General features: G+C 37.3%; 1 protein-coding gene across 1 annotated transcript; it reads left to right on the forward strand.

Moving 5' to 3' along the window:
* Positions 1-5,184: 5,184 nt before the first annotated feature.
* LOC117723952 (membrane-spanning 4-domains subfamily A member 4D-like) lies at positions 5,185-23,209 on the forward strand. The gene is made up of 7 exons (XM_034523555.2): positions 5,185-5,315; positions 12,124-12,283; positions 13,861-13,980; positions 16,441-16,497; positions 18,197-18,313; positions 20,290-20,391; positions 22,055-23,209. The coding sequence occupies exons 2-7, from the start codon at positions 12,149-12,151 to the stop codon at positions 22,193-22,195; spliced, it is 672 nt and encodes a 223-aa protein (XP_034379446.1). The 5' UTR covers positions 5,185-5,315; positions 12,124-12,148; the 3' UTR covers positions 22,196-23,209.
* The last annotated feature ends 793 nt before the right edge of the window (positions 23,210-24,002 follow it).

The following is a 24,002-nucleotide window of genomic DNA, read 5'->3' on the forward strand; positions in this document are numbered from 1 at the left end:
TCTGGGGGGCTAGTAGAAGACTCTCTGGGGCCGGAAGAAAAAACTCTGGGTCCAGTGAAACTTTCTAGAACCATCAAGAAAAAGGTGGGAAAAAATCACACAAACCCAGACAAGCATACACACACACACATACACACACACACACACGCACACACACACAAATTTAGTGGATGAACCAAACCTCAAAAAGCTCCAACATCTTCACCCATTACATAATACATACATAATACATACATACATACATACATACATTTGATGGATAAAGCAAAGCTACAACCAACTTCACATATATACATATATGCATATATAGATACACATACACACATTTGTTAGGTGGATCAAAGCTCCAACAACTTTATTTTTTTCTCCCACATCTTATATATCTCTGCCAGGAGCCATAATGGGACAAGCTAATAACTAGCAGGTGATCATCCTGAAATGGCTTGCCTTGGATTAGTATATATTCTGTGACAGGTGTGCCCTTATTCAGCAAGGCTGTAAGTGATTCATTTTAGGAAAGATTTCTGCTATTAATATGCTTTTCCTATTATTATTAAAAATATTAGTATTCTGTCTAAACTCCACCTTCACAGTTACCTGGCAACCTCCAGGTAAGCCTGGTCCATTATAAAAGGGGCTGCTTGCCCCCTCCTCACTCTCTTAATCTCTTACTCTCTTATACTCTTACACTCTTAATCTCTTACCCTCTTGCCTCTCTGTCCTCTTCCCCCCCCCTTCCTCTCTCTACATGTGGTCATGGCCAGCCTCTACTTCTCTACTCCTCTGCTTCTCTGCTTCTCTGCCTCTCTCTCTCTCTCTCTCTCTCTCTCTCTCTCTCTCTCTCTCTCTCTCTCTCTCTGCCTTTGCTACCCTCCTGGCTCCCTTCCCCATGCCCTCAATAAACTCTATTCTATACTACACCCGTGTGTGACTGGTCCCTCATGGGAAGAGATGCCTCTATATAGGCCCACTGAGACATCCCCTTCCCCATACTTCTCCACACACCCACAGCACATACTCTCTTTATCTCTTTATCTTTTTATAAACACTTCAAAAAATATATAACAATCACTAAACAGTAACACACCCCTTTGAAGCAGATCTCTGCAGATCCATGAAGATGTACTGTCTTGTAGTGATAGACAAATAGATGACTTCTTAAGTCTTAATGATGATCCTATAAGAATTTCTAAAATCATATCAATGATTATTAAGCTCTTTTATAGTGGGACTGCTATTAGGTCCTTTTCTGATAGTCAAAACTTCAATGAGAACTCTGCCAGTCTCCCAAGTGTCACCAGTTAAGTGCTCTTAGATAGTAGTCAAACTTTCTCCTACTCAGAGCACATTCCAAGAGGTTGTAAAAACAATTAACCAAAGGTCATAAAAAGGAAACTGATGTTTTTTTTTTTTTCATAGGTCTAGGACAGAAGATAAAATATTGCCTGGGTTTATCTATACAAAAAGTCACTAATAACTTATAATTTTAAAACTTCAGTGAACCTGTGGAGCTAGACAGGTGATGGAATTACTCCTAGTGGATATGCATGTAAACATTCTCTGTTGTAAACTTCTACTTCAATTTATGATTTGATTTTTGGTGTGAATTTGTGATGAACTTTGCAATATGTGATTATGTGTTCTGAAAATGTATAAGTACTGAAGACAAAGACAAAGAGAGATTCACCCCTTCCTTTCCTCCCCCTCCCCCCACCTAGGAGAATTTTTTCCTTTAGAAGAATTTTTCCCTTACTAGAATTTTTTTCCTTTTCCTCACTTAGGACCTTTCCACTTTTCCCCTTAGATAGCTATCATAGGAAACTTTTTACACTTAGTAATAAACTCTGTAATCACTTCTCTAAGTGTCTTTTCTTTCTGTGACTTCAGACTAGCAGGCCTGTTAGAGCCCAGCAGTTCCTGCTGAGATAGAACAAAGGCTATTTACTGAATCCTTTGCTGTTTTTAGGATGAGGTGCTAAGTGCCAGAAACTGCAGTTTCTGGCCTCAGAGGATCACAGAAGGCAGGTCAGCTACAATAGCATAGTGACTTAGATAAGTAAACTTTTATTATACAGCAACCCTAAATATCTCAAAAGACACCCCAGAATCTCCTAAGACCAAATCTTATCCCATACCTACGCTCTTCTTCCCCCCCCCGTCCCTCCCCCCTTGCCTCAAGAAGAACCAACAAGAAAGAAAATAATGCCCCCACCCCAGGGCTAGCCCCCAGCATATCCCAGCAAAATCTTTTAAGTACTATAAAATGTATACTATGGTTACATTCTATTTTTCTTTCAGTAAAAAAATTACAGTAAATATATGTAGAAAAAAACCTCTTGTTTCCTAATACCTTCAGTTGATCAAATGTTTCACATATTAGGGGTAAAAACAAATAATGCCCAAGAACCCATATTCATTTGTGTTTAAGTAGCTTGTTATAGATTAACAGAGTATAAATAGACACTGTAATTTTCTCAGCCAGTTTTTCTTACTAGCAGGTTGCAATGTGCACTCACAAAGAGAGAATCAACTATTTTATTACTTATCTTAAAAAGTAATCTTATAAATTTTTAAAAAAAGAATCACAAGTCTAAGCTTTATATAAAAACAGTAATTTCTACTTTGAATCCTCAGAGTACATATTCACTCATGTATGATGGCTGAGGTGGGTGGGGAGAAATGTCAGAAGCAAAAGTTTCTGTTTCTTAGTCAGTGGGGGGAAGTCTTGCACAATCAACCAGTCTGGTACCTATAACGGTTAATTAGAGTCCTGTGAAGACACACAAGCAAAGCTTCTCCTGGAATAAATCATCTGACATCGGATCCTTTCCATTATCTGGTTAGTACATATTTTTATTTTATTAGAGGTTGAGGAATAAATTGTATTTAAAAGATGTTTTTAAAAAAAAAAAAAAACGAAAAGACTTATGTTTTGTTCTATAATATTTTATGATCAATAATATGTAAAGCATGGCTTAAAGTATGTTGAGATGAATATTTATAATCTTTATTTTGTAACTTAAATATTTGAGTCTTTAAAGTTTGATGTGCTCTCTCTAAAATTGCCTGTCCTTTGTGATTATAGGGAATGCCAATTGAAAGGTCTGGGACTCCCCAGAAAGGGGGTCCACTTAAGTCACAGGATAGCACGCACCCAAAGGACACACGAGATACCGTATTTCTGTAAAGCACATGAGGTGGTTTATTAAATCAGAGCTCTGGGCCAGCCCATATCCCCATATCTCACATAGGGGATAGAGGGACTGACCTCCTGGCTCAGGGGCATAGTGCTTATATATGGGCGGGGTAGGGAAAAAGCGAACTTTCGCGCGGGCGCACATGATTGGTTGTTTTAAGTTTTTTGAACAGTAGTAGGCCGTACCATGGGGGCAGGACATAGTTCTTCCCTTGGCCAGTCAGTTTCTGGGATGTTCTTAACAGGCCTTTGTCCTGTAACTCCCCCTCCTCTGTAACTAATTAGATGGACCCAAACCTGCTGGCAGGTGCTTTTCTGCCCAAGGTCTAAGGCGAAAAATTTACACATATTTCATAAGATGGCCTTTATAATTTTTCACTCTACACAATGAAGTGTGAGATATTGAAATCCAAACACCATTTTTAAAAAGTCTTGCAAATAGAAACAGAAGCATTGTCTATTTGTTTTCTACACCATTGGCATTCATTTCTAAGATTGTAAAACAAATGTCGTACCTCATTTTTGAAAGCTTTTCCAGATCCAACAGAAGCACAAGTAACATGAAAATAATTATAAATCACTGGGGCACCAGTTCTGAGAATTGACACCCATAGGGAAAGCATGCATGGGTGTGGTACACACTGAGCAGTTCCAAAGGATATCACAATCAGTGTTGAGGGGAATTTGAAACTGAAAATTAAAACTTTGAGGAAAATTTGAGAGGAATTGAGGTGAAACTGAACACTTAGGGCACTTAGTAAATGAAGCAAGTTTCAAAAAGCTCCAACAACTTCACGTATTACATACATACATACAAATATATACACATGTACATCATAAGTACATATATTTATACATACATTTATAAGTGCATACATACACACATTAATATATACATACGTATGGAAGATGAGCAAAGCTCCAACAAACCATATATATATACATATATATATATGCATATATATATGTATATATATATATACATTTACACATTGGAAAAATATTTTTTTCCTTTAGAAGAATTTTTCCCTTACTAGAATTTTTTTCCTTTTCCTCACTTAGGACCTTTCCACTTTTCCCCTTAGATAGCTATCATAGGGAACTTTTTACACTTAGTAATAAACTCTGTAATCACTTCTCTAAGTGTCTTTTCTTTCTGTGACTTCAGACTAGCAGGCCTGTTAGAGCCCAGCAGTTCCTGCTGAGATAGAACAAAGGCTATTTACTGAATCCTTTGCTGTTTTTAGGATGAGGTGCTAAGTGCCAGAAACTGCAGCTTCTGGCCTCAGAGGATCACAGAAGGCAGGTCAGCTACAATAGCATAGTGACTTAGATAAGTAAACTTTTATTATACAGCAACCCTAAATATCTCAAAAGACACCCCAGAATCTCCTAAGACCAAGTCTTATCCTATACCGACTCTCTTCCTTCCCCACCACCCCCCCAAGCCCGCCTCAAGAAGAACCAACAAGAAAGAAAATAATGCCCCCACCCCAGGGCTAGCCCCCAGCATATCCCAGCAAAATCTTTTAAGTACTATAAAATGTATACTATGGTTACATTCTATTTTTCTTTCAGTAAAAAAATTACAGTAAATATATGTAGAAAAAAACCTCTTGTTTCCTAATACCTTCAGTTGATCAAATGTTTCACATATTAGGGGTAAAAACAAATAATGCCCAAGAACCCATATTCATTTGTGTTTAAGTAGCTTGTTATAGATTAACAGAGTATAAGTAGACATTGTAATTTTCTCAGCCAGTTTTTCTTACTAGCAGGTTGCAATGTGCACTCACAAAGAGAGAATCAACTATTTTATTACTTATCTTAAAAAGTAATCTTATAAATTTTTAAAAAAAGAATCACAAGTCTAAGCTTTATATAAAAACAGTAATTTCTACTTTGAATCCTCAGAGTACATATTCACTCATGTATGATGGCTGAGGTGGGTGGGGAGAAATGTCAGAAGCAAAAGTTTCTGTTTCTTAGTCAGTGGGGGGAAGTCTTGCACAATCAACCAGTCTGGTACCTATAAAGGTTAATCAGAGTCCTGTGAAGACACACAAGCAAAGCTTCTCCTGGAATAAATCATCTGACATCGGATCCTTTCCATTATCTGGTTAGTACATATTTTTATTTTATTAGAGGTTGAGGAATAAATTGTATTTAAAAGATGTTTTTTTTAAAAAAAAAAAACGAAAAGACTTATGTTTTGTTCTATAATATTTTATGATCAATAATATGTAAAGCATGGCTTAAAGTATGTTGAGATGAATATTTATAATCTTTATTTTGTAACTTAAATATTTGAGTCTTTAAAGTTTGATGTGCTCTCTCTAAAATTGCCTGTCCTTTGTGATTATAGGGAACGCCAATGAAGTGTGAGATATTGAAATCCAAACACCATTTTTAAAAAGTCTTGCAAGTAGAAACAGAAGCATTGTCTATTTGTTTTCTACACCATTGGCATTCATTCCTAAGATTGTAAAACAAATGTACCTCATTTTTGAAAGCTTTTCCAGATCCAACAAAAGCACAAGTAACATGAAAATAATTATAAATCACTGGGGCACCAGTTCTGAGAATTGACTCCCATAGGGAAAGCATGCATGGGTGTGGTACACACTGAGCAGTTCCAAAGGATATCACAATCAGTGTTGAGGGGAATTTGAAACTGAAAATTGAAACTTTGAGGAAAATTTGAGAGGAATTGAGGTGAAACTGAACACTTAGGGCACTTAGTAAATGAAGCAAGTTTCAAAAAGCTCCAACAACTTCACGTATTACATACATACATACAAATATATACACACGTACATCATAAGTACATATATTTATACATACATTTATAAGTGCATACATACACACATTAATATATACATACATATGGAAGAGGAGCAAAGCTCCAATAAACTATATATATATATATATATATATATATATATATATATATATATATACACACACACACACACACACACACACACACATATACACATTGGAAAAATATCTGAACAATTCCATGCTTCACAACCAATGATATCAGGATTCAGGGTCATTGCTGAATGGTGTTTCTACAACTTGCACTCAAGTTGGCTCTCCACCCTGTTAGCTCAAGAACCTAAATAATAATTGCATCTACCTCTCCATGGATCCTGTCTCAACTTTGATAGGCATACTGGTATTTGAAAATTGTCAGAGTTATAGCAGTGCTCTTTCCCTCAACTCCTGGGCCTCTGGCAACCTCCAGAGTCTCATGGTATGTGTGCAGTCTGTATCACTCTGGAGAAAGAACACAGTCTAAATTCCAGGTGAGAATAGCTTGATTGATTCTAGATGATGGACCTGGTTGTCTGGCTCTGCAGCTGCTTTGGGAACCTGTACTTTGGAAGCCAGCACTGCTGTGGCTGCTTGTGTGTGTTGCTGGATCTCAAACCAAGAAGGATCCCTTATCTATTCTCAGGAGTGTAGAGAAAATCAAGACTAGAATCATGAAACACTACTGAACATCCAGTTATCAATGTTGACCCCACTCCTATGGGTGCTTCCTACAGCAGACCTGTAAGACAGCTTCACTTACTGCTAACACTATCATGGCTGAAGAAGCTGCACAGATCCTGCATTTCTGCATTATCTAGAATCAAAGCCACTCCATTGTACCTAACCCATGTCCCTGCCCATGAATTTCTTTCACAAGTCAATAGTAGATGAGGTTACTACTTCATTAGATGTGCAGGTTTCCCTCCATCATCTCACTCTCCTTCATTGTGATGTCTTTGCTCACTCATCAGCTCTCCTTTCAGATGCTCCCATCTCCATTAACCTTCTATTCATTCCAATGTTTGGGGTTGTTGGTGACCTCTGAGCTCTCCAGGGGCTCTGCTTTACCAGGCAGAGAACAGATTATCCAAGATTCTAAGGGCATGCTTCCTTATTAGTTCACTGAATTTCCTAAGATTTCCCTGAGTTTGTTCCCAATTTCTGAGTTTATCAAGCTCCTAGGGGAGGAGATTTTATAAATCATTTTTCATCATTCTATCTGTGGCCTGTACTATGATTCATTAATGTAAACATCACCTAAGAACTGTTTGTTAAGTAATACAAATGAAGTTTGATCCCCATGGGATCATGTTAATAGATGCTTGATTCTAATAAAAAAAAAAAAATGCTGAAGTACTTCTAAAACAGCAGTTCTCAACCTGTGGGGCAAGACCATCTTAGGGGTTGAATGACCTTGTTACTGGAGTCACCTAAGACTATTTGAAAACACAGTGGGATGTGGGATGTGGGATGTGGGATGGGGGGTGGTGGTAGAGAGATAACCAGGAAGTGGAATACCATGGGATGGGTGGGTAGAGAGGGTAACAGGGAAGTGGGATATCATTTGAGATGTTTAGGAACAACTTTTGTGGTGTGATATTCTCTCCTGTAGTACTAGAAGCACTGCCACTGGCCACAGAACCCACTGGTAATCAGTTGTAACTGTCTCTGTCACAATACACATCCAAGGTGCAGCACTAGGCCATCCCAGGTTTGTACGTATGGCATCAAATTTACAGCTGAAACTATCTAATGATGTGGGGTCATTGGATGAAGATATTAGCTAACAGCTCTGGTAGAAAGGAGTTGTACTCGGGAGTGAAACAATTCCCCAACAAGTGTCTTGTGAATATTTCGTTTCTCAACATACTCTTATCTTTGTGTTTTGTTTTCATGTGCAGCAAAGTTAAATGAATCTGTCATGAAAAAGAACAGGAAAAAAAACCACAGTTATTTACACTATGACTTACAATAGCAAGATAGCATTTATGAAGAAGAAAGAAATTTTATGGTTGGGGGTCACCACAACATGAGGAACTCTCTTAAAGGTTTGCAGCACTAGGAAAATTGAGAACCACAACTCTAGGCACTTGGTTAGGTCACGAGAAACCTTGCCCTTAAATGGACTTCAAGTACTGTTATGTGACCCTGGTTAGTTCATGTGAGTGTAAACTGTGATATCAAGAAAACCTTGGGCCTTGCTCAGTCTTTCTATTTCACCATGCAACAGTAACCCCTCTCATTTCCAGTATTACCTGTGACTTAGCCAGATAATCATAACTAGAGCTGTCAGTATCTGTGGTCATCCTTTTTGTTATGCCACCAAAAATGGGTTAAATAAATCCCTCTTCTTCATAATCACCCAACATCAAATATTTTATCAAAGTAATGTGAAGATGGTTTTGATTATGTGAGGAATCTAAGGTTCATTAGACTAATGAGATTATGCAAGAAATGACTGTGGTTAAGTTTGTCTTAGAGAATAAGCTTTTTCTATGAAACTGGATGCTTCTTAGACCCAGAAAAGCACTGTATTCATTGTTGCTGTGTAACAATGATGACTTCATGACAAGTCTCTGATGGTTGAGTTTCCTGTACACACAATACATTTAAAATCTATATACACAATTCTCTAGAAAAACACATGTCTCTAGGAAAACATATGTAACTACAATGTGTGAATATTTCAAACACATTTGAAAGGCCATCTAAATGACATTAGTCTGAATATGTTAAATCTTTAATATCATACATTTGTTATATTTTGGTATGTCTGCTTTGTTTAGTTTTAAGTTTTGCTTTTATTAATATTTAATAAACAAAATAATGAGTCATACAACATTTTGAAATATCATAGTACTTTATTTATATTCCCTTAATGGAGATTTACAAAAAGGAAATCTCCTAACTTATCATCACAAAAAGCAATATTATTTTTTTGTGGAATAAAAACTCTGCTAATGGGAGCCACTCTTTTTGAGTATATTTCACAATAAATATACATGCCCTGGTTGAGGAATCGAAAGTCAGTTAATGTTTTTTATAGAAAATGTAGGAAGTGGTTGTGTTTTTCTCAGAGATTCATATCACAGCCTTTATGATCTACAAAGGTGCTAGAAGAATCATGCAAATTTAAGCTGAGTCGGGTGCCAAGTGTGGGGTGGCCATTGGCTCTGAACAAAGACTCTGTGTGGGGGGGGGGGGCGTGCTTCCCAGAGCTTGGCCCTCTGCAGACACAGAGAACAGGCATTTTGGAAGTAGGTAGGTGCAGAAATTTGGCTTTCTAGGCTTCAGCATGATGACTTTTAATTTACTGGATAAATATGGGACATCGAAGTGAAAAAGTAGAAAAATGAGATCAACTTTCACTACATACACTAGTCTTTTGACTTTTTTGCTGTACCTTGGGAGGCAGTTTTGGTGCAAAGAATAAGGACAAGGAAAAGATAAAGGCTTGTTAAAGTGGCAGAAATAGTTCCTCCTCCAGGGACTATGACCTCACCAGTCAGGTAGGTGGCTAGGTTACAGTTCCAGGCGTGGATTTTCTCCTGTGGTGTCTTTAAGGCCATTTAGACATCTCTTGGCTATCCTCAAGATAATAAGTGCCACTGTTGTACCCTTGAGAATATCTTGTGTGTTCATCCTTAGATGAAAACTATAAGCAATTACTGGCTCCTCTAGCAAGAAGCTCAATGATGCATTAGCCAATCCTAAGTGGTCATTTCTAAACACATTTACATACAAGCAAGATTAAATGAACCCAACATTGTGTGTGTGTGTAAAATCATATGCATAGTTAACAATAGTAATTAAAGGGAAAGAGGTCATGAATATACAGGAAGTAGGAGATCATGAGAAAAGTTGGACAGAAGATAGGGTGGGATGGTAATGATGTAAATACAGTACTCAAGTATAATATTCTCAAAAATAAATTTTTAAAATGATAAAAATTTTAAAATAAAAAATTTAAAATAATAATGAATAAAATAACATTATTAAACAGAAAGTAAAAGAAAAGATAAAGGCTCTAGCAAGGCCCCAATTGAGCATTGTATGAAGTTGTTTTAATTTTTCTATACTCGGGGTATCAAAAACCTGAAATTGGTATTTAGCGTATTGACTGATCATTTCACATACTCTTAACTTCTATTATGTTAATCTCTGTCACCTACATATTATTCTGATAATCCATGATTTAAGACAATATCTGCTCCATGCAGAATTTGGTGGAAATTCCAATGATGGAGGCTGAACACTCAGCCTGACATGATTAGTCTGCTCTTGGAATGGACTGTGATCTGAACTAGGACTCAAAGGCCAAGATCTGAAGCCTTGGATATGGATGTCCATCAAATGGAAGACACTGAGAAGACTCTTAGAAGTGTGAAGATCAGAAAGAAGCTGGGTAGCAATTGTGTCCAATGCACTCTTGCACAGATGAAGTCAAAGTGATCTAAAGAATGTAACCAGGAATTCCCATCTTAATGAAAGCTAGGAGAAAACTCCAGATTATTCAATCTCTCATGTGTATAGGTGTTTTGTCTGTATGTATGTCTGTATGCCACATGCATGCTTGGTGTGCAAAGAGACCAGAGAAGGCATTTATGCCCTAGAATTATATTTATAGATGGGTATGAGCTGCCATATAGGAGCTAGCAATTGAACTTGGGTCCTCTGGAAGAAAATCCAGTACTCTTAAACACTGAGCCATCTTTCCATCCTTCAGATTATTGGATCTTAGGCACAGGCTTTTCTCTGCTCAGACTTCATTTTTGTATCACTGTCAATTACCAAAAACTGTTGAGATTTAGGCTTGTTTGTTTCTATTTTTGGTTTGACCAAAGAGAGTCATGCCCTTTAGAGTTCTGTTTTTAATGCTTGCACATTAGTAAATATGCCCCAAGGGGGGAATGAATAAACAACCAAGGAGTTCAGCACATTGAAGAGGTCTGAAGGTATTTCTGAGAGGCATTGCAGAGGTTCTTTACAACAAATGAGTAAGTTGTGCTTTCACTGGACTAAACCCTTCACCTTGGGTTCTCTTAAGAATACCTTTTCCTTCTTGAACATGAAAGGGAAGTGTAGGCATATATATTTTTTTTGCTACTTTATTGGGTTCTTATATCTACCACACATTTCTGTGCAAATTCCACCCTAATCCATTGCAACCCTCCAACATTAGATAGGAAAGAAGTTTAGAGGGGAAAGGGAGTTGACATCTCTTTAGACAACTTCCTGCTGATTAGGGGCATCAAGTTCCTTGAGAAAATTCAATCTCCATCTCTAACAATATATCTCTAACAAGCAACCAGCAGCCCAGCAATCCAGCAATAGCAAAAGCAGCACAGGAAACAGCAGGAACTAGCAGTAGTAGGTGACCAGCAGATGGGTGAGTTGGGGTAGTGTGAGGTTGGGGGAACAGCAGCCACCATAGGTTGCTCAGGGCTCCGCCCTCTCACATATATACCCTTTCATGAGTCCCTAGAATCCCAAACATTTGCAGTTGGCAAAAATCACAGCCCTTCTACAACACTAGACCATCCTAGCTAGCAGCTGTGGACATCTGAAGCAGCCCCACATCCCACACGTGGGATCAAAACAAAAACATGTTCACATATCCTAACTACCTGGGTTTTTAAAGAAACCATAATTCTGAATAGAGGGAAGTACCAGGGACTGCTTAAGTTCCCCTTGCACTGCAGGTTGGTTGAGTAGTTTACAGGCAGAGGAGACTCTGTGAGGAGACTGCATAGATGTGATGGGTTTCTTTGTTGTGGAACCAGATGAGATGATGAAGTGGGGTGCACCTCTTAAAGATGAAGTCAACATGCACAAATGCTCCAACTACTAACTTGAAAAGTGAAGCCCAAAGTATTTGTGGGTATAGAAAGAAAAGGAAGAGCATTTAAAATAAAATTGGAAATAGAATTGGAAAATCTCTTAACAAGAGATTAAAACAACTGTTTTCATCTTATCTAAGCTGCTATTACTATTGTTGTTGTTAATTATTATAACATGGGAAGATTTTATTTGGAATTTACCCTTAAGTGAGAACCTGGCATTGAATTATTTCCAAAAGTTCATCCAAACTTTCATTCTTATTTCAGTACTGTTTCTGCTGCCCAGGAAACCATGCAAGGACTAGAACAGACCACCGTGGCAGTGGTTCCTGGAGGCAATCAGCCCTCAGAGAAGTCTGTTATGAAATCAGAAATGTGGAATGAAAACAAAAAGAAATTCTTGAAAGGGGAACCCAAAGTCCTCGGGGTAAGACATTTTTGAATATCAGGGGAGAATGAGTTTGTAAATATATAAATGATTAAAAAAAAAAAAAAAAGGACATGTCATGCCCTCTCATGGCACATCAATACATCCCAAGGCCAAAAGCATTTAATTTTCAAATTTATCATTTAAAAATTGATGTCTTAGTCTATTACATCAGAGTTTCAGTTTAAACCATTTAAAATATAGAGATTGGAGGTATGTTCTAGGCTGTGGATCTTCTAAGATGATCATATCTAACTTAGTGTAGAGAAAAAGCTATAAGGCTACAGTTGTAGCCTGGCCCTCTGGCTGACAAACCCATTCTGTTCTATACAATTGCTATGCCTTTCTTTACCCTGCTACTCAGATGATGAGAAATCCTCCATTCTCCATATACTTCTTTCTCCAGAAGAATGTGCCTAAAAAATAACAGAGAACTTCAAAAAATAACATCCGAGGCAAATTAAAGGCCAGCAAATGGAGAAGGACCTCACTGGGCCAAGCTTCTAATCACTGGGCAGTTGCCATTAGACAGACACCTGTTTCTTTTCTACTCCACTGTTCTCTTATGAAATTATTTTCATAATATATGCTTTATGTTAACATAGAATATGGTTATTTTAAAATTATCAATAATTTTTAAAAAATTGGGAGCAGTTTTACATTTACAGTAAAATTAAAGGGGAGCTAATGGTATACATACTCCCAGGGATGAGCACGCTGGGCTTAGTGCTTTGTGTAGTGGAGTAACTCATTTTAGATCTGTCCTTTTCCATTTTACAAAATTAATTAAAATATGATTACACATTTTCTATCCTCTATTTCCTTCCACCAACCCTCCCAACCTGTCTCCTCTGTTTCTTTTTCTTTAAGTATTAATGTTATATAGACACAATGTATGATAATAAATATGTGTTTCTTTTCCAATCTTTCCATATAGTCCCATTCATTCCCCTCTACCACTGCTCTTCTTTCCTCTCACACATCTTCATATGTTGTTTTCATTTTCTTTGAGTCTTTATTGTGGATGCAATTATACTCAAATTCCCCATTGTTGGGTCACTGTATTCACATTCCTTCCTCAAACTCGCAGCTCCCAAAGATCTCGTGTGCTCTTCGTATTTCCCTCATTATGCATCTAGCTTCATTTCCTCAAATTGTTTCTTACTGGTATAATTTCTTCCTAATTCACTATTCTTATGTGAGCATATGACAAAGGATAACAACAGAGGTAGAGATGCATCATGGGCATCATAAAAGCATCACTGGAAAGAACTTCACAAAATTCCTTTAAGTTTGAAATTACTGAAATGTATGTGTTTGTGTGTGTGTGTGTGTGTGTGTGTGTAAGAGAGAGAGAGAGATGAGACTGAGAGAGAGAGAGAGAGAGAGAGAGAGAGAGAGAGTCCAAGGTATGATTTATAAGTTACTACATCCCATCTGTATATGAAGACAATTGAGAAAAGAATAATATTTTAAAATTTATCTGTGAATTATGAAGGGAGGTAACAGCACTGTGGTAATACTTATCATGGGCACCATTTTTCTGGTGGATAATGCTTTTAATTTTTTGTGTCTAGGTTGTACAAGTTATAATTGCTCTCATAAACCTCAGCATAGGAATAATAATGATGAAAACTACATTTTTTACACCACCCATTTCAGTGATCTCAATGGCCCAAATTTGGGGACCAATAATGGTAAGTAACGTACAGTCTCATATAACTAGAGATAATAACACCCTGTTGTGACTATACTAACTTCGAGTGAAATATTCTCTCAACTCTTTCAAGTAGTCTATACATTTGAAGACAGCATATTTATACCTGATTCAATATTTCCTTGTTCACTTTGCAATATCCACATGCCATTCATATAAGATAGGTGAACTATTTAATATGTCACTTAAGATATATTGTGACAGCATGTAGTCTTGTACTCCCACAAGAGTTATTTAAATATTGACACAACTGATTTCCTAAGAAGCTCATGGCTAGTCAATCACAGGGTTGATTAGAAAGAGCGATATGACTTGCCGACCTATTTGTTTCACTACTCATAAAACTTTTACAAGTATATTCTCAAACCAAGGATAGCTGTCTTGCTATCATTAACTTGGGGAAATTGAGATCTGTTTCTCTAGCTAGGAAGGGAATCACAAAACTCTGAAGCCCATGAAAGAATGCATGAAACAAGGGTGTTTGGTAAAGAAGAGGGGACAAAGGTGAGCAGGTGATTAACAACATCAGGTTAATCAAATCTCCATAAATGCTTAAGAGAATAGGAAAACTGTAGATAAATTTTGTTTCAATTGTAAATAACTATCAAAATTTGAATAAGAATTTCTGAAAGTTAAAAAACTTTCCTCTATAAATAAACATCATATAATTCTTTTTTATTTCAAAGTGTCAATTAAATATAAAAATCAAACATTTACTTACCTATATGTTATGAACTTACAAATAGAAAACAAAATGCATAAACTTGGTTATTTGTTATTTTACAGTTTAGAGTCTTATTCAAGTGTTGCAAGGTTTCCATTTATTGATGATCTGGAGAATGAGAAAATTTCGTTATTTGGTAGACCTGGTACTTTAATTTTTCCCTTTTTATTTTACAAGTGTTTAGGATTTGAAGAATGCCACAAACTGTCATATTTTTCAAAGTTGCATGACACCTTGTATATTAATACAAATGATAATAATAATGATAATTCCCCCAATAATTCCACTAATAGCTTATATTGTGCTATAATCTGGACATATTAATAAATATTTTTGTATGTAATGTTCCACCTCAATCAATCACTACAACTTCTGAGAGATTTGCCTTTATCTTTATTGTATAAATGAAAATTAAAGTGAGACTAAGAAAGGTTAATTTTCTCATGATGTATTCAGTCCATGAAAAAGAACTCAGAATCAGAATCTCACTTATCTCCTCACTGTGGATGTCTGCTTCAATCTTTAATTCCTACTCATTGCCATCTTGGAAACTAACTCTGATAGTTCATTGATGGAGGAGCCACTTCAGGGTCTCAGGCCTGCACAAGGAGCAATGGACTGATATCCAACTTTCCAGCCTCTCATCTTATATGTTAATTTTTGTTTGAATGATGTGGTCCTACTGACACTACCATTACCTTTTAAATCTCACAAAATAAAATTTGGAAAGCAAGAGCAGACATCCATATATTTACCTGAATAGTCTAAAGAGTTCAACTCAGTCAAATTAACAGCAGTCATTTCAATTAAATAGAAAATAATGGCCAAATTGGCAGACTCAAATGAGCTACATCTATAACTACAATCTAGTTATCATCTATTATATAATTTAATTTGTTGTCATTTTATTTACAGATTCCAATATGTATTTTCAACAAGGATAATTTCTTTTTTTTTTTTGTTGGGCTAACTTCTTTAGAGTCACGTTGGCAAAATCTTGTTATAAGGATTGGAGAGTTTTAGTCTTCATTGCTCTTAAAATTTTTTATATAAAAGTTGAATACGTTTTCAAAAACCTTAATAAGAAGTATGTGAAAGGACCTGATAATTTAAACTTAAAAAGTCCTTAGTTTCTTTTCAAATCCATGAAATATAATTTCAAAATGTTCTAAATATTAAATAAATGTCTTCAGAGTAAGAAACTGCAGACAGCTTTATCAGTGTATTAGAAAGATGATTATTCTAGTCATAGAATTTTAAAGGGGAAAAGTACAACAGAGAGGGACCATGGCTTTTTCCTCTATACTGGAAGCCTAGAGAAAATATTAAAATTTTGAAACACACTTGATGGCTCCTGACTGTTATCCTTTCACTCAGGTAGCATAAACAGGAGAGTCGCTCCAAGTACAAGCCTGGCATGGTTTATGTAGCAAGCTGCTAGTCAACCAGCACTACATAACAAGATCTTACCTCAAACATCCAAAATAAACAAATGAAATAATCTATTAAAAAAACATGTTTTTTCCATTAACTCATTTTTCTTTTCTTCTCTGCTTTTGTGGGGATGGGTAAGGTGGGTGACATAGAAAATGGCTGCTTTTCAGACAGTCGACCACTTTATTAGACACATTGATTTAGAAGTAAGGGATAGTATGCTATGATTTATACCAACTGTTTATGAAGAGTTTTAACCTGGGCATTTCTCCTCATAACCAGTTCATTATCTCAGGATCCCTGTCAATTGCAGCAGGAGTGAAAACTACAAAGAGCCTGGTATGTGTTTTGGTTTATTTTGCTATCAAAAGGGAATACTTTTATTAACTATGCCTTCTGCTAAGATGTAAAGGGGTTAATTCTATCTTCCTAAAGCCATAGCTATGAGTCTTAGAAGGACCTGACTTTCACACCTGTAGCTGAGCTACTGGTTCATCATGTCTGACTGGATATAATGTCAAGGCAGTTGCTGGGAGAATCTTGGTGGTGGTGCAGTGATTTAGGGGAAGAAATGTTGTGTGGGGTTTACATAGATGTGCCTTGAAGCTTCAGATCCAACCCATGATACTGACACCCAAATATTTGCAATGGTAAAAATAAAAAAAAAATATTGAGTGACATTAAAATACCATCTATAGATGCATCCAAAATAATAGTATAAAAATGTTTTAAAGTCCAGACAGTCAGAGGTTGAGAGCACTTGTTCTTATAGAGGACCCAGATTTTTTTCTATGCAACCACATGGTGGCTCACAGATATACATACATAACTTCAATTCCATGGGATCTCAGGCCCTCATCTGGCTTAGGTGGGTACCAGGGCCATGCCCATGCTGCATGTACATATAGTCAGATAAGTCATTTGTAAACATAAAATAGTGAATGGCTTTAAATGACATTTACAATGATATGTCCATCATAAAGCTGATAAAGGCATTAGCCAAGAGTTCACCAGTTATTTCATTCTCTAAAAGAATTCATTTGAATTTTGCTTCCTGGAACACATAAACATCAACTGTTGAGAACCTGTACTCTTGCTCAACGCTTTGGGGCTAAGTGCTCTGATCAAGAGAGAGAGAGAGGCTGCAGGGGCAGGAGACGCGAAGAATGGAGACAAGACAGGGTGTGATCGAGTCTCTTCTTTTGAAGGGAATTCTGAGGTATTTATATACACAAGCAGGAGAACACAGGTGAAAACACTTTACCACGTGCACCATACAGCTGAGGTCACTAATCAGCAAAACAAGCTATGTGGGATAAACAATATATTTATCAGAGTGTGCTTCAGCTGTTATAGGCTTTTGACAACCAAGTCTTTCATCAGGGTATATGGTTCCAGATGGCTGCAAAGTTGATCTAGCCACTTTCTACTAAAGTCGGCTCCCAACAATCAACTTGTGTAGCAAGTTGACTTTGTGTAGCAAGTTGTGTAGCAAGAAGATCAAGGTGACTTTTCTAAACCCCGGGCTAAATCCTTTCTGCCTTCTTAGCATCTTTCATCAACTCTGACCACTAACATTCAGCTCATGTTCTAGAGGCAGCAGACGTCCAGTTTGCTGAATTTTACTTCACACAATGAAGTTTATTTAACTGAACCACAAGACGAGAATTGCAGAGCTATATCTACAGCATAGGAGGAAATATGCAAGAGGCCATCAGAATTTACACAAGAACAATTAGGCATTCACAGCACAGTGTGATGAAAAATGACACACAGGCTTTCCAGATAATGTGTTAAAGACTGAAAATTTTACTAGCAAATTTGAAGAGCATTTGTGTCCTTGAGAATCATCTGGAAGATTTAGTCTTAGAAATAACAGTTACTGTGTTTTTATTTTGGCAAAGGATTGGATGTAAAGCTACTATAAGGAAACATACAGAGTCTAGTTTTGGCAAGAAGAGGATGAAATGATGTACTTCAAATATTGATGGAGCTATACAAAGGATGCCACTGATAACTGATCCCCATTCCTTTCTAGGTCATCAGTAGTCTAACTTTGAACACTATCAGCTCTGTGTTGGCTGCAGCTACAAGCCTTATTAGTTTCTTCAGTGTGCTTATTGTTATATTTCATTATGATTATGAAATCACCAGGGTAAGTATTCACTTGGATGGTAGAGGCAAGGGCTCACTGACTCTTGCAAAAGCAACAGTCAACATTCTGATCATAAGATCAAATTCGGGGGTGGTACCTAAGGGGGCTCCCCCTCCTCTAAGGAGAAAAAGAGGGAGCAATGGGGGGAAGTGTTTATAGGGTAGGGACTGGGAAAAGAGGAGGGATAGGCTGTAATTGAGATGTAAAGTAAATAAAAAATAAATTATTGGATAAAATAAAAGAGAATAGGAAAATAGATCAATTTGTGATGTTGAAAAGATAGCAAAGTAGGACAACACTTTAGGGATCAGGTGAAACCTCATTATTTTTCTTTTTGTCTGTAATGAGTAGAAAGAAAACCACTAACGTGGCTAGTTTTCCACTGTAGGGAGCCATATGTCATGTCTGATCTTCAGTTTGTGCCCCAGAAAGATTCAAAATAATACCAAGTTCCTAATGGTGGGAGGTGCCAATCCTCTTGGGAGAAAAAGATACATTGTAGAGCTTATAATCTTTGTAAAATGGGTTTAAAGGTATAAGCTTTTTGTAAGAAAGAGCAAATGGTGTGTATATAACTTGAACGACCAGAGCAAGCCACAAGAAATTGCCAATGGTCAGCCAACATGATCAAGAAATATGGTAATTCCTGCAGCTTATAATAGTGTATTATAAACACATACACATCTGCTACTTATGGTGAAAGTCTATCTTTACTTTCTTTAGTCTTTGTTGATATTTTCAGTAGGTGTGATTGGTATTGCTGGAGATTGGAGTCTTACTATATAGCCTAGGTTACACCTGAGTTAAAATCCAGCCTGTCTTCTCAATGTTGGGATTATAGTGGTAAGCCACCATGCCTAACCTGTTCTTGTTTATGTAAATTAAATTATATGATCTGTGAAATTGCTATCTCTCCTACTTGCTGTTCTCCACTCGTGCCTACCACAAGGCCTGAACCCAGAGGCTAAGGGATCTGTTGAAGCAGGAGCAAGGATGAAAACAACCAATACAAATATTCTCACAGTCCACTGAGTCAGTATCTCTCATGTGCCAAGCTCCTGATCAATGGACTAATCTCAGGAGAAGGACCATCTCTGATCACTAAGAATATTCAAAGCTGCCAATTCTAGGCACCAGTTCAAGGCAGGTGAATTCAGCATAAATGTACCACCCTTTTTCTTCCATTTTGATCCTGTGGCTTGGTGAAGATGCAGACAAAGCCAAACACAGTGAATACTAGTGTGGTGCACAACTTTCCAATGGTTTATCATAATTGTGATAATCAACCAAAATAGTGTGTAATCCATATATATGCTATTACAAGGTGACAGAAGTTCAAAATTAGTCTCAATTGCATAAAATCAACTGTTGACAGGGCTGTTGTCTAACTTGTGAGCATCAGGAAAAAGTAACTTTCTCGGTTTTTGTGTTTCCACCTTCTGTCCACATTCCTTGGCTCATCATTCTGTCCTCTATTTTCTAGGCAAACACTGAAGCATCTTTAGTCTCTTAGACTAGAATTCTTCAGGATCTTACTTCTACATGTAAAGATTTCATAATAACTTGGACAGCCTGCACAGGCCAGGATATTTTGCCTATATTATCTAATAAACAATCTCTGTTCCAACTGTAAAGCAGGCTAACCCTATCCTTGGGCTGGGACTATCCTGAAAGACTATCCTCTTCAAATATGGAATGATATTATTGGTTTCTCCATGTGAAATGTCTAGCACAGAACACATCAGTCTTGGAGTTAGTGGTCTTTGATAATTTTTATTGTTTAAAAAAATAAGTGACAAAATTAGTGACATTCAGGGGACGAAGAAATTGTCTAGGGTTTGGACTGTATCAAAAGCTGTATTTCTAAACCCCTGGACAGAGCCTTACCTTATTGGCATGGTAGTCAGGGGGAGGAAGGCATAGTTCAAACGTGTAATCTCCATTCTTCACATTCTTTGGTATGAATCTGTTTTTAGGGTTTGGATGTTTTGATGTTAATTTTAAATATGCTAGAATTCTGCATTGCTGTGTCCATTTCTGCATTTGGATGTAAAGCTTCCTGTTGTAACTCCAGTGAGGTGAGTAGCAGTCCTTGTTGGGTGATGCTTAGTAAGTCTCTATTGCTCTGTAATCTGTCACACATATCTACCAGCTTACAAGGACACATCTTTGTATCTTACGTTGCTCAATCAAAACCATCAACAGCTTAGTCTTGTCAGCTGCTCAGTCTTAAGAGGCCATGTGAGCACAAAAACAAGTTTCCTAGTTTCATTAATAATAGAGTTTAAAGCCAGACTCAAAAGAAAGCTCAAGGACATTTTCAGGACAATTTGAGGGAGGGAAATCCAAACAAACAAAACAAAACAGGACAGACAAGCTGAAAAATTCCTTTATCCTCCAGGCAGAGGGAAGATGGAAAGATCTCAAAAGCCCAGAAAGTCTGGGAAAACCGATTTAGGAGTGCTAAGCCACCCCTCTCAGTTCATAGGTTACCCACTTCCAGATCCAGAGCAATGCTCTGTACCAGGGACTCATGTTAGAAATAGAGACAGTTTATCAAGGAAAGAAAAGCATTCCTAAAAAATGGAAGTGAACTAGTGAGCTGTAGAAAGGCATCCAGCCACAGAATGAAGCACCTTTTATAGGATCATTATAGTCTAGACCTATTTTTTTGTATCTGGATAACCGACTGCCCCCCACCCCCACCCCCCAACCTCACCCAGGATGCTGTCTTCCTTAGATGAAGCCCAGGCAAAGAAGAGCTTAGAGTCTTCTGTGTACTGGCTTCTTTCACATTGTATATGTCCTACTTGCATATAAGGTTTTTTTTTTTTTTTTTTTTTTTTTTTTTTTTTTTTTTTTTTTTTTTTTTTTTTTTTTTTTTTTATCAAATCTAGCCCCATTCCCTCCACTCTAATCCTTTCTAGTCCCTATTCTCCTGTCTAAACTGTGTTCATAGAGTTGATTGGGCTGTTGTTCCTCAGAAACTTTCAGTTTGTGCACACCTGGCCATTGTCTTAACCCGAGGACTTCTGTAGAACAAGGAGGAAGAAAAAGGTCACATAGGGAGAAGAAAGTCACATACACAGGACGAGAAAAATAGTCAGGAAGTAGACCATGAATACAGTATGCCAGATAAGCTACTTCAAAGCTTGTATAAGAAGCTAGTGTAACCCAGCAACTACTCCCTAGAGCTCAGGAATGCTGTTCCTGCTGCTCTCTACTGTGTTAACCCACAAAGGCAGTGACCTACGCACATGTTTTGCTCAAATATGAACAACATCTTCATTCTACTGCTGCCCCATGTCCCTTGATTGAAAAGTTCAGAATATATTTCCATGTGTCATGAAGCTTCTGCCATTCTGAGCCACTGTCATGTATGCAGAACTTCATTCAAGGACACTGTGTCAAGGTCTGGATGTGTAGCTGTCAACAGGAGCAAACTAATTTGAAAGCATGCCGCTCTCATTCTCTGTGACACTTTGGTTCAAGTAAGCCATTCACACAGAAGACTGATGCTGTAAGATGCAGTTGAGAACACCAGGTATTCAGCTGCCACAGAAAGAGTGTCGTAGGTCTGCAACACCTGATGGTCCAAGAAGTGGCCCAGATACCACTTAGTGTGATGTTTGATCAGCTTAGTAGCCATAGTGTAGACACTAGTAAAGTGACACTATAGGGTATGGAAATGGAAGGACTGACTATACTCAGTGACTCAATGACATTTTGATTCATTCACAGGTTCTTGTAGTGCTACCATTAAATCCTGCTGTGACAGTGACAGCACCTGCCATGACGTTTCAACCATTGCTGCCATCAGAACAACAAGGGAAAAATTTTTCAGAAAATATATACAAGAATCACCCAGGAGAAATAGTCTAAACTTGATGTGTGTATGTGTATGTGTGTGCGTGCGTGTGTGTGTGTGTGTGTGTGTGTGTGCGCGCGTGCACATGCGTGCATTTTCCTGGGAAATTAATACTTCATTGCATTGGCTATTGGGGGAGGATATCATATATTCTGTAAGTATGTCAGTCAAGCATTTATTAGGTCAACAACACTTTAACATCCTTCATTCATTGTATGTACAAGTGGAAATGAATTGGCAAAGAAGTTTTGAAAGCAAACTCAAACAAACAGACCTGTTAGTGAAGTGAGGTCTCTTTGCAAAGAATGAAGACAGGAGTTCACACTTCCTGGGGTCTTTTGCTAAATAAGTAGAGTTAGCTGCTTTTGATCATATACAAACACATAAAGTATGTAAGATAACATGTGTATTAAATTACTAATGATAGCAACTAATTTCAATCTCTATGTGCATATTCATCATATAATAATATAGTGTATACTTTAATTGATATGGTAAAAAATTATAATAAAGAGGATTGACTGAAATCATAATACCTGATCCTTAAATACACACAAACTCATACATATATTGTTTTTTGTCTTGTTTTTGATTCAGAAACAATGGGAACTCAATTTCTGGGCAAAACAACTAGAATCTTAATCTTGTATTTTAAATCTAAATCCTCTGGTGGTGAATCTTGGTGGATCTGCCATAGAAATCAGGACACTAGTAGCTACATCTTGTCCTTTTGCTGTCCCCATCCAAAAGGACCCTCTCTCTCTTCTCTTCCTCTCTTCCCCTATCCAACCTGGAAGTCCCTCCTACTTGCCTAGTAATTGGCTACTTTATTCATTAGGGGATTGGTTCACAAGAAGTCACCTAGTATGTGACTCACTCCTTGTCCACATTCCCTCCCAGGAGATCAGAAATTAACATCAAAATTTAGGCAGCACTGAGCCATCCACAAAACTTCCCCCTTTCTGTCCACTTAAAAGACTCTTTTATCTCAGATATAAATTGAGCACAGCTATTACCATTTTGTAATTTATAAAATACAAGATAGACCTAACACCCAGTTCACCATTTTTGTCAACAAAATAGAACACTGTCATCTATCCTAATTTAAAAGACATAATTCTACACCTGACTTAAGTACAGGCTTTAGAATGTATGCCATCTGAAAACCATTCTCTCAAAGTTAAATAGCCTGGGTTGCGTATGAGACTATAAGTAATCTTTTAACCCTGTCAGAAATCTGAGAATTAACAATGTTATTTGAAGATATAGGAAGCCCAACACAGCTTATAGAACTGAGACAAGTTGTAGAGACAGCTGCCTACGTATACAGCCCCAGTACATCAGAAAGTTGGAGCATCTGTCTTCAACCTTCTGGCCCAGGATAATCTGACAGACCTTTGAAAACAGGAGTCATTAAGGACTAGCCTATTCTGTCTCAGCAAAGCTATGCTGTCCTAATCTGTAAATTGTGTCCTCTCAAGAACAGTACAGGTCTGCAGGAAAGATTGGCAATTTCTGTCCAGTGGTGACCTAGCCACCATGTACAGCCTCACCCGGAGGTTTAAACGTGCAGCTACTTCTTTGAATCCACAAATGGGCAGCTGTTAGGAGCAGATTTGTCTCAACAACAAGTGAATACATAACATTAAATGTCACATTTTGTGGATTTCTGACGTTTTTGAAAACCAACTATCTATGTAAAGTAATCTGGACTTTTCCATTAACTACCCTCAGCTATTTCTAATTAAATATATTGAAACACCCTAACAATCAAGTCAGAGCCATGAATTTGTTATTTGGCCCTTAACTCACAGGCTTAAT

This window comes from Arvicanthis niloticus, chromosome 1 (genome assembly GCF_011762505.2).
Source record: "Arvicanthis niloticus isolate mArvNil1 chromosome 1, mArvNil1.pat.X, whole genome shotgun sequence".
Classification (NCBI taxonomy): domain Eukaryota; kingdom Metazoa; phylum Chordata; class Mammalia; order Rodentia; family Muridae; genus Arvicanthis; species Arvicanthis niloticus.

Coding starts and splice junctions, on each gene's coding strand:
- LOC117723952 (XM_034523555.2), top strand. CDS start 12,149: ATGCAAGGACTAGAACAGACCACCGTGGCAGTGGTTCCTGGAGGCAAT. Junction 12,284..13,860: donor GGGAACCCAAAGTCCTCGGG/GTAAGACATTTT, acceptor TTTTGTGTCTAG/GTTGTACAAGTTATAATTGC. Junction 13,981..16,440: donor AAATTTGGGGACCAATAATG/GTAAGTAACGTA, acceptor CCTCATAACCAG/TTCATTATCTCAGGATCCCT.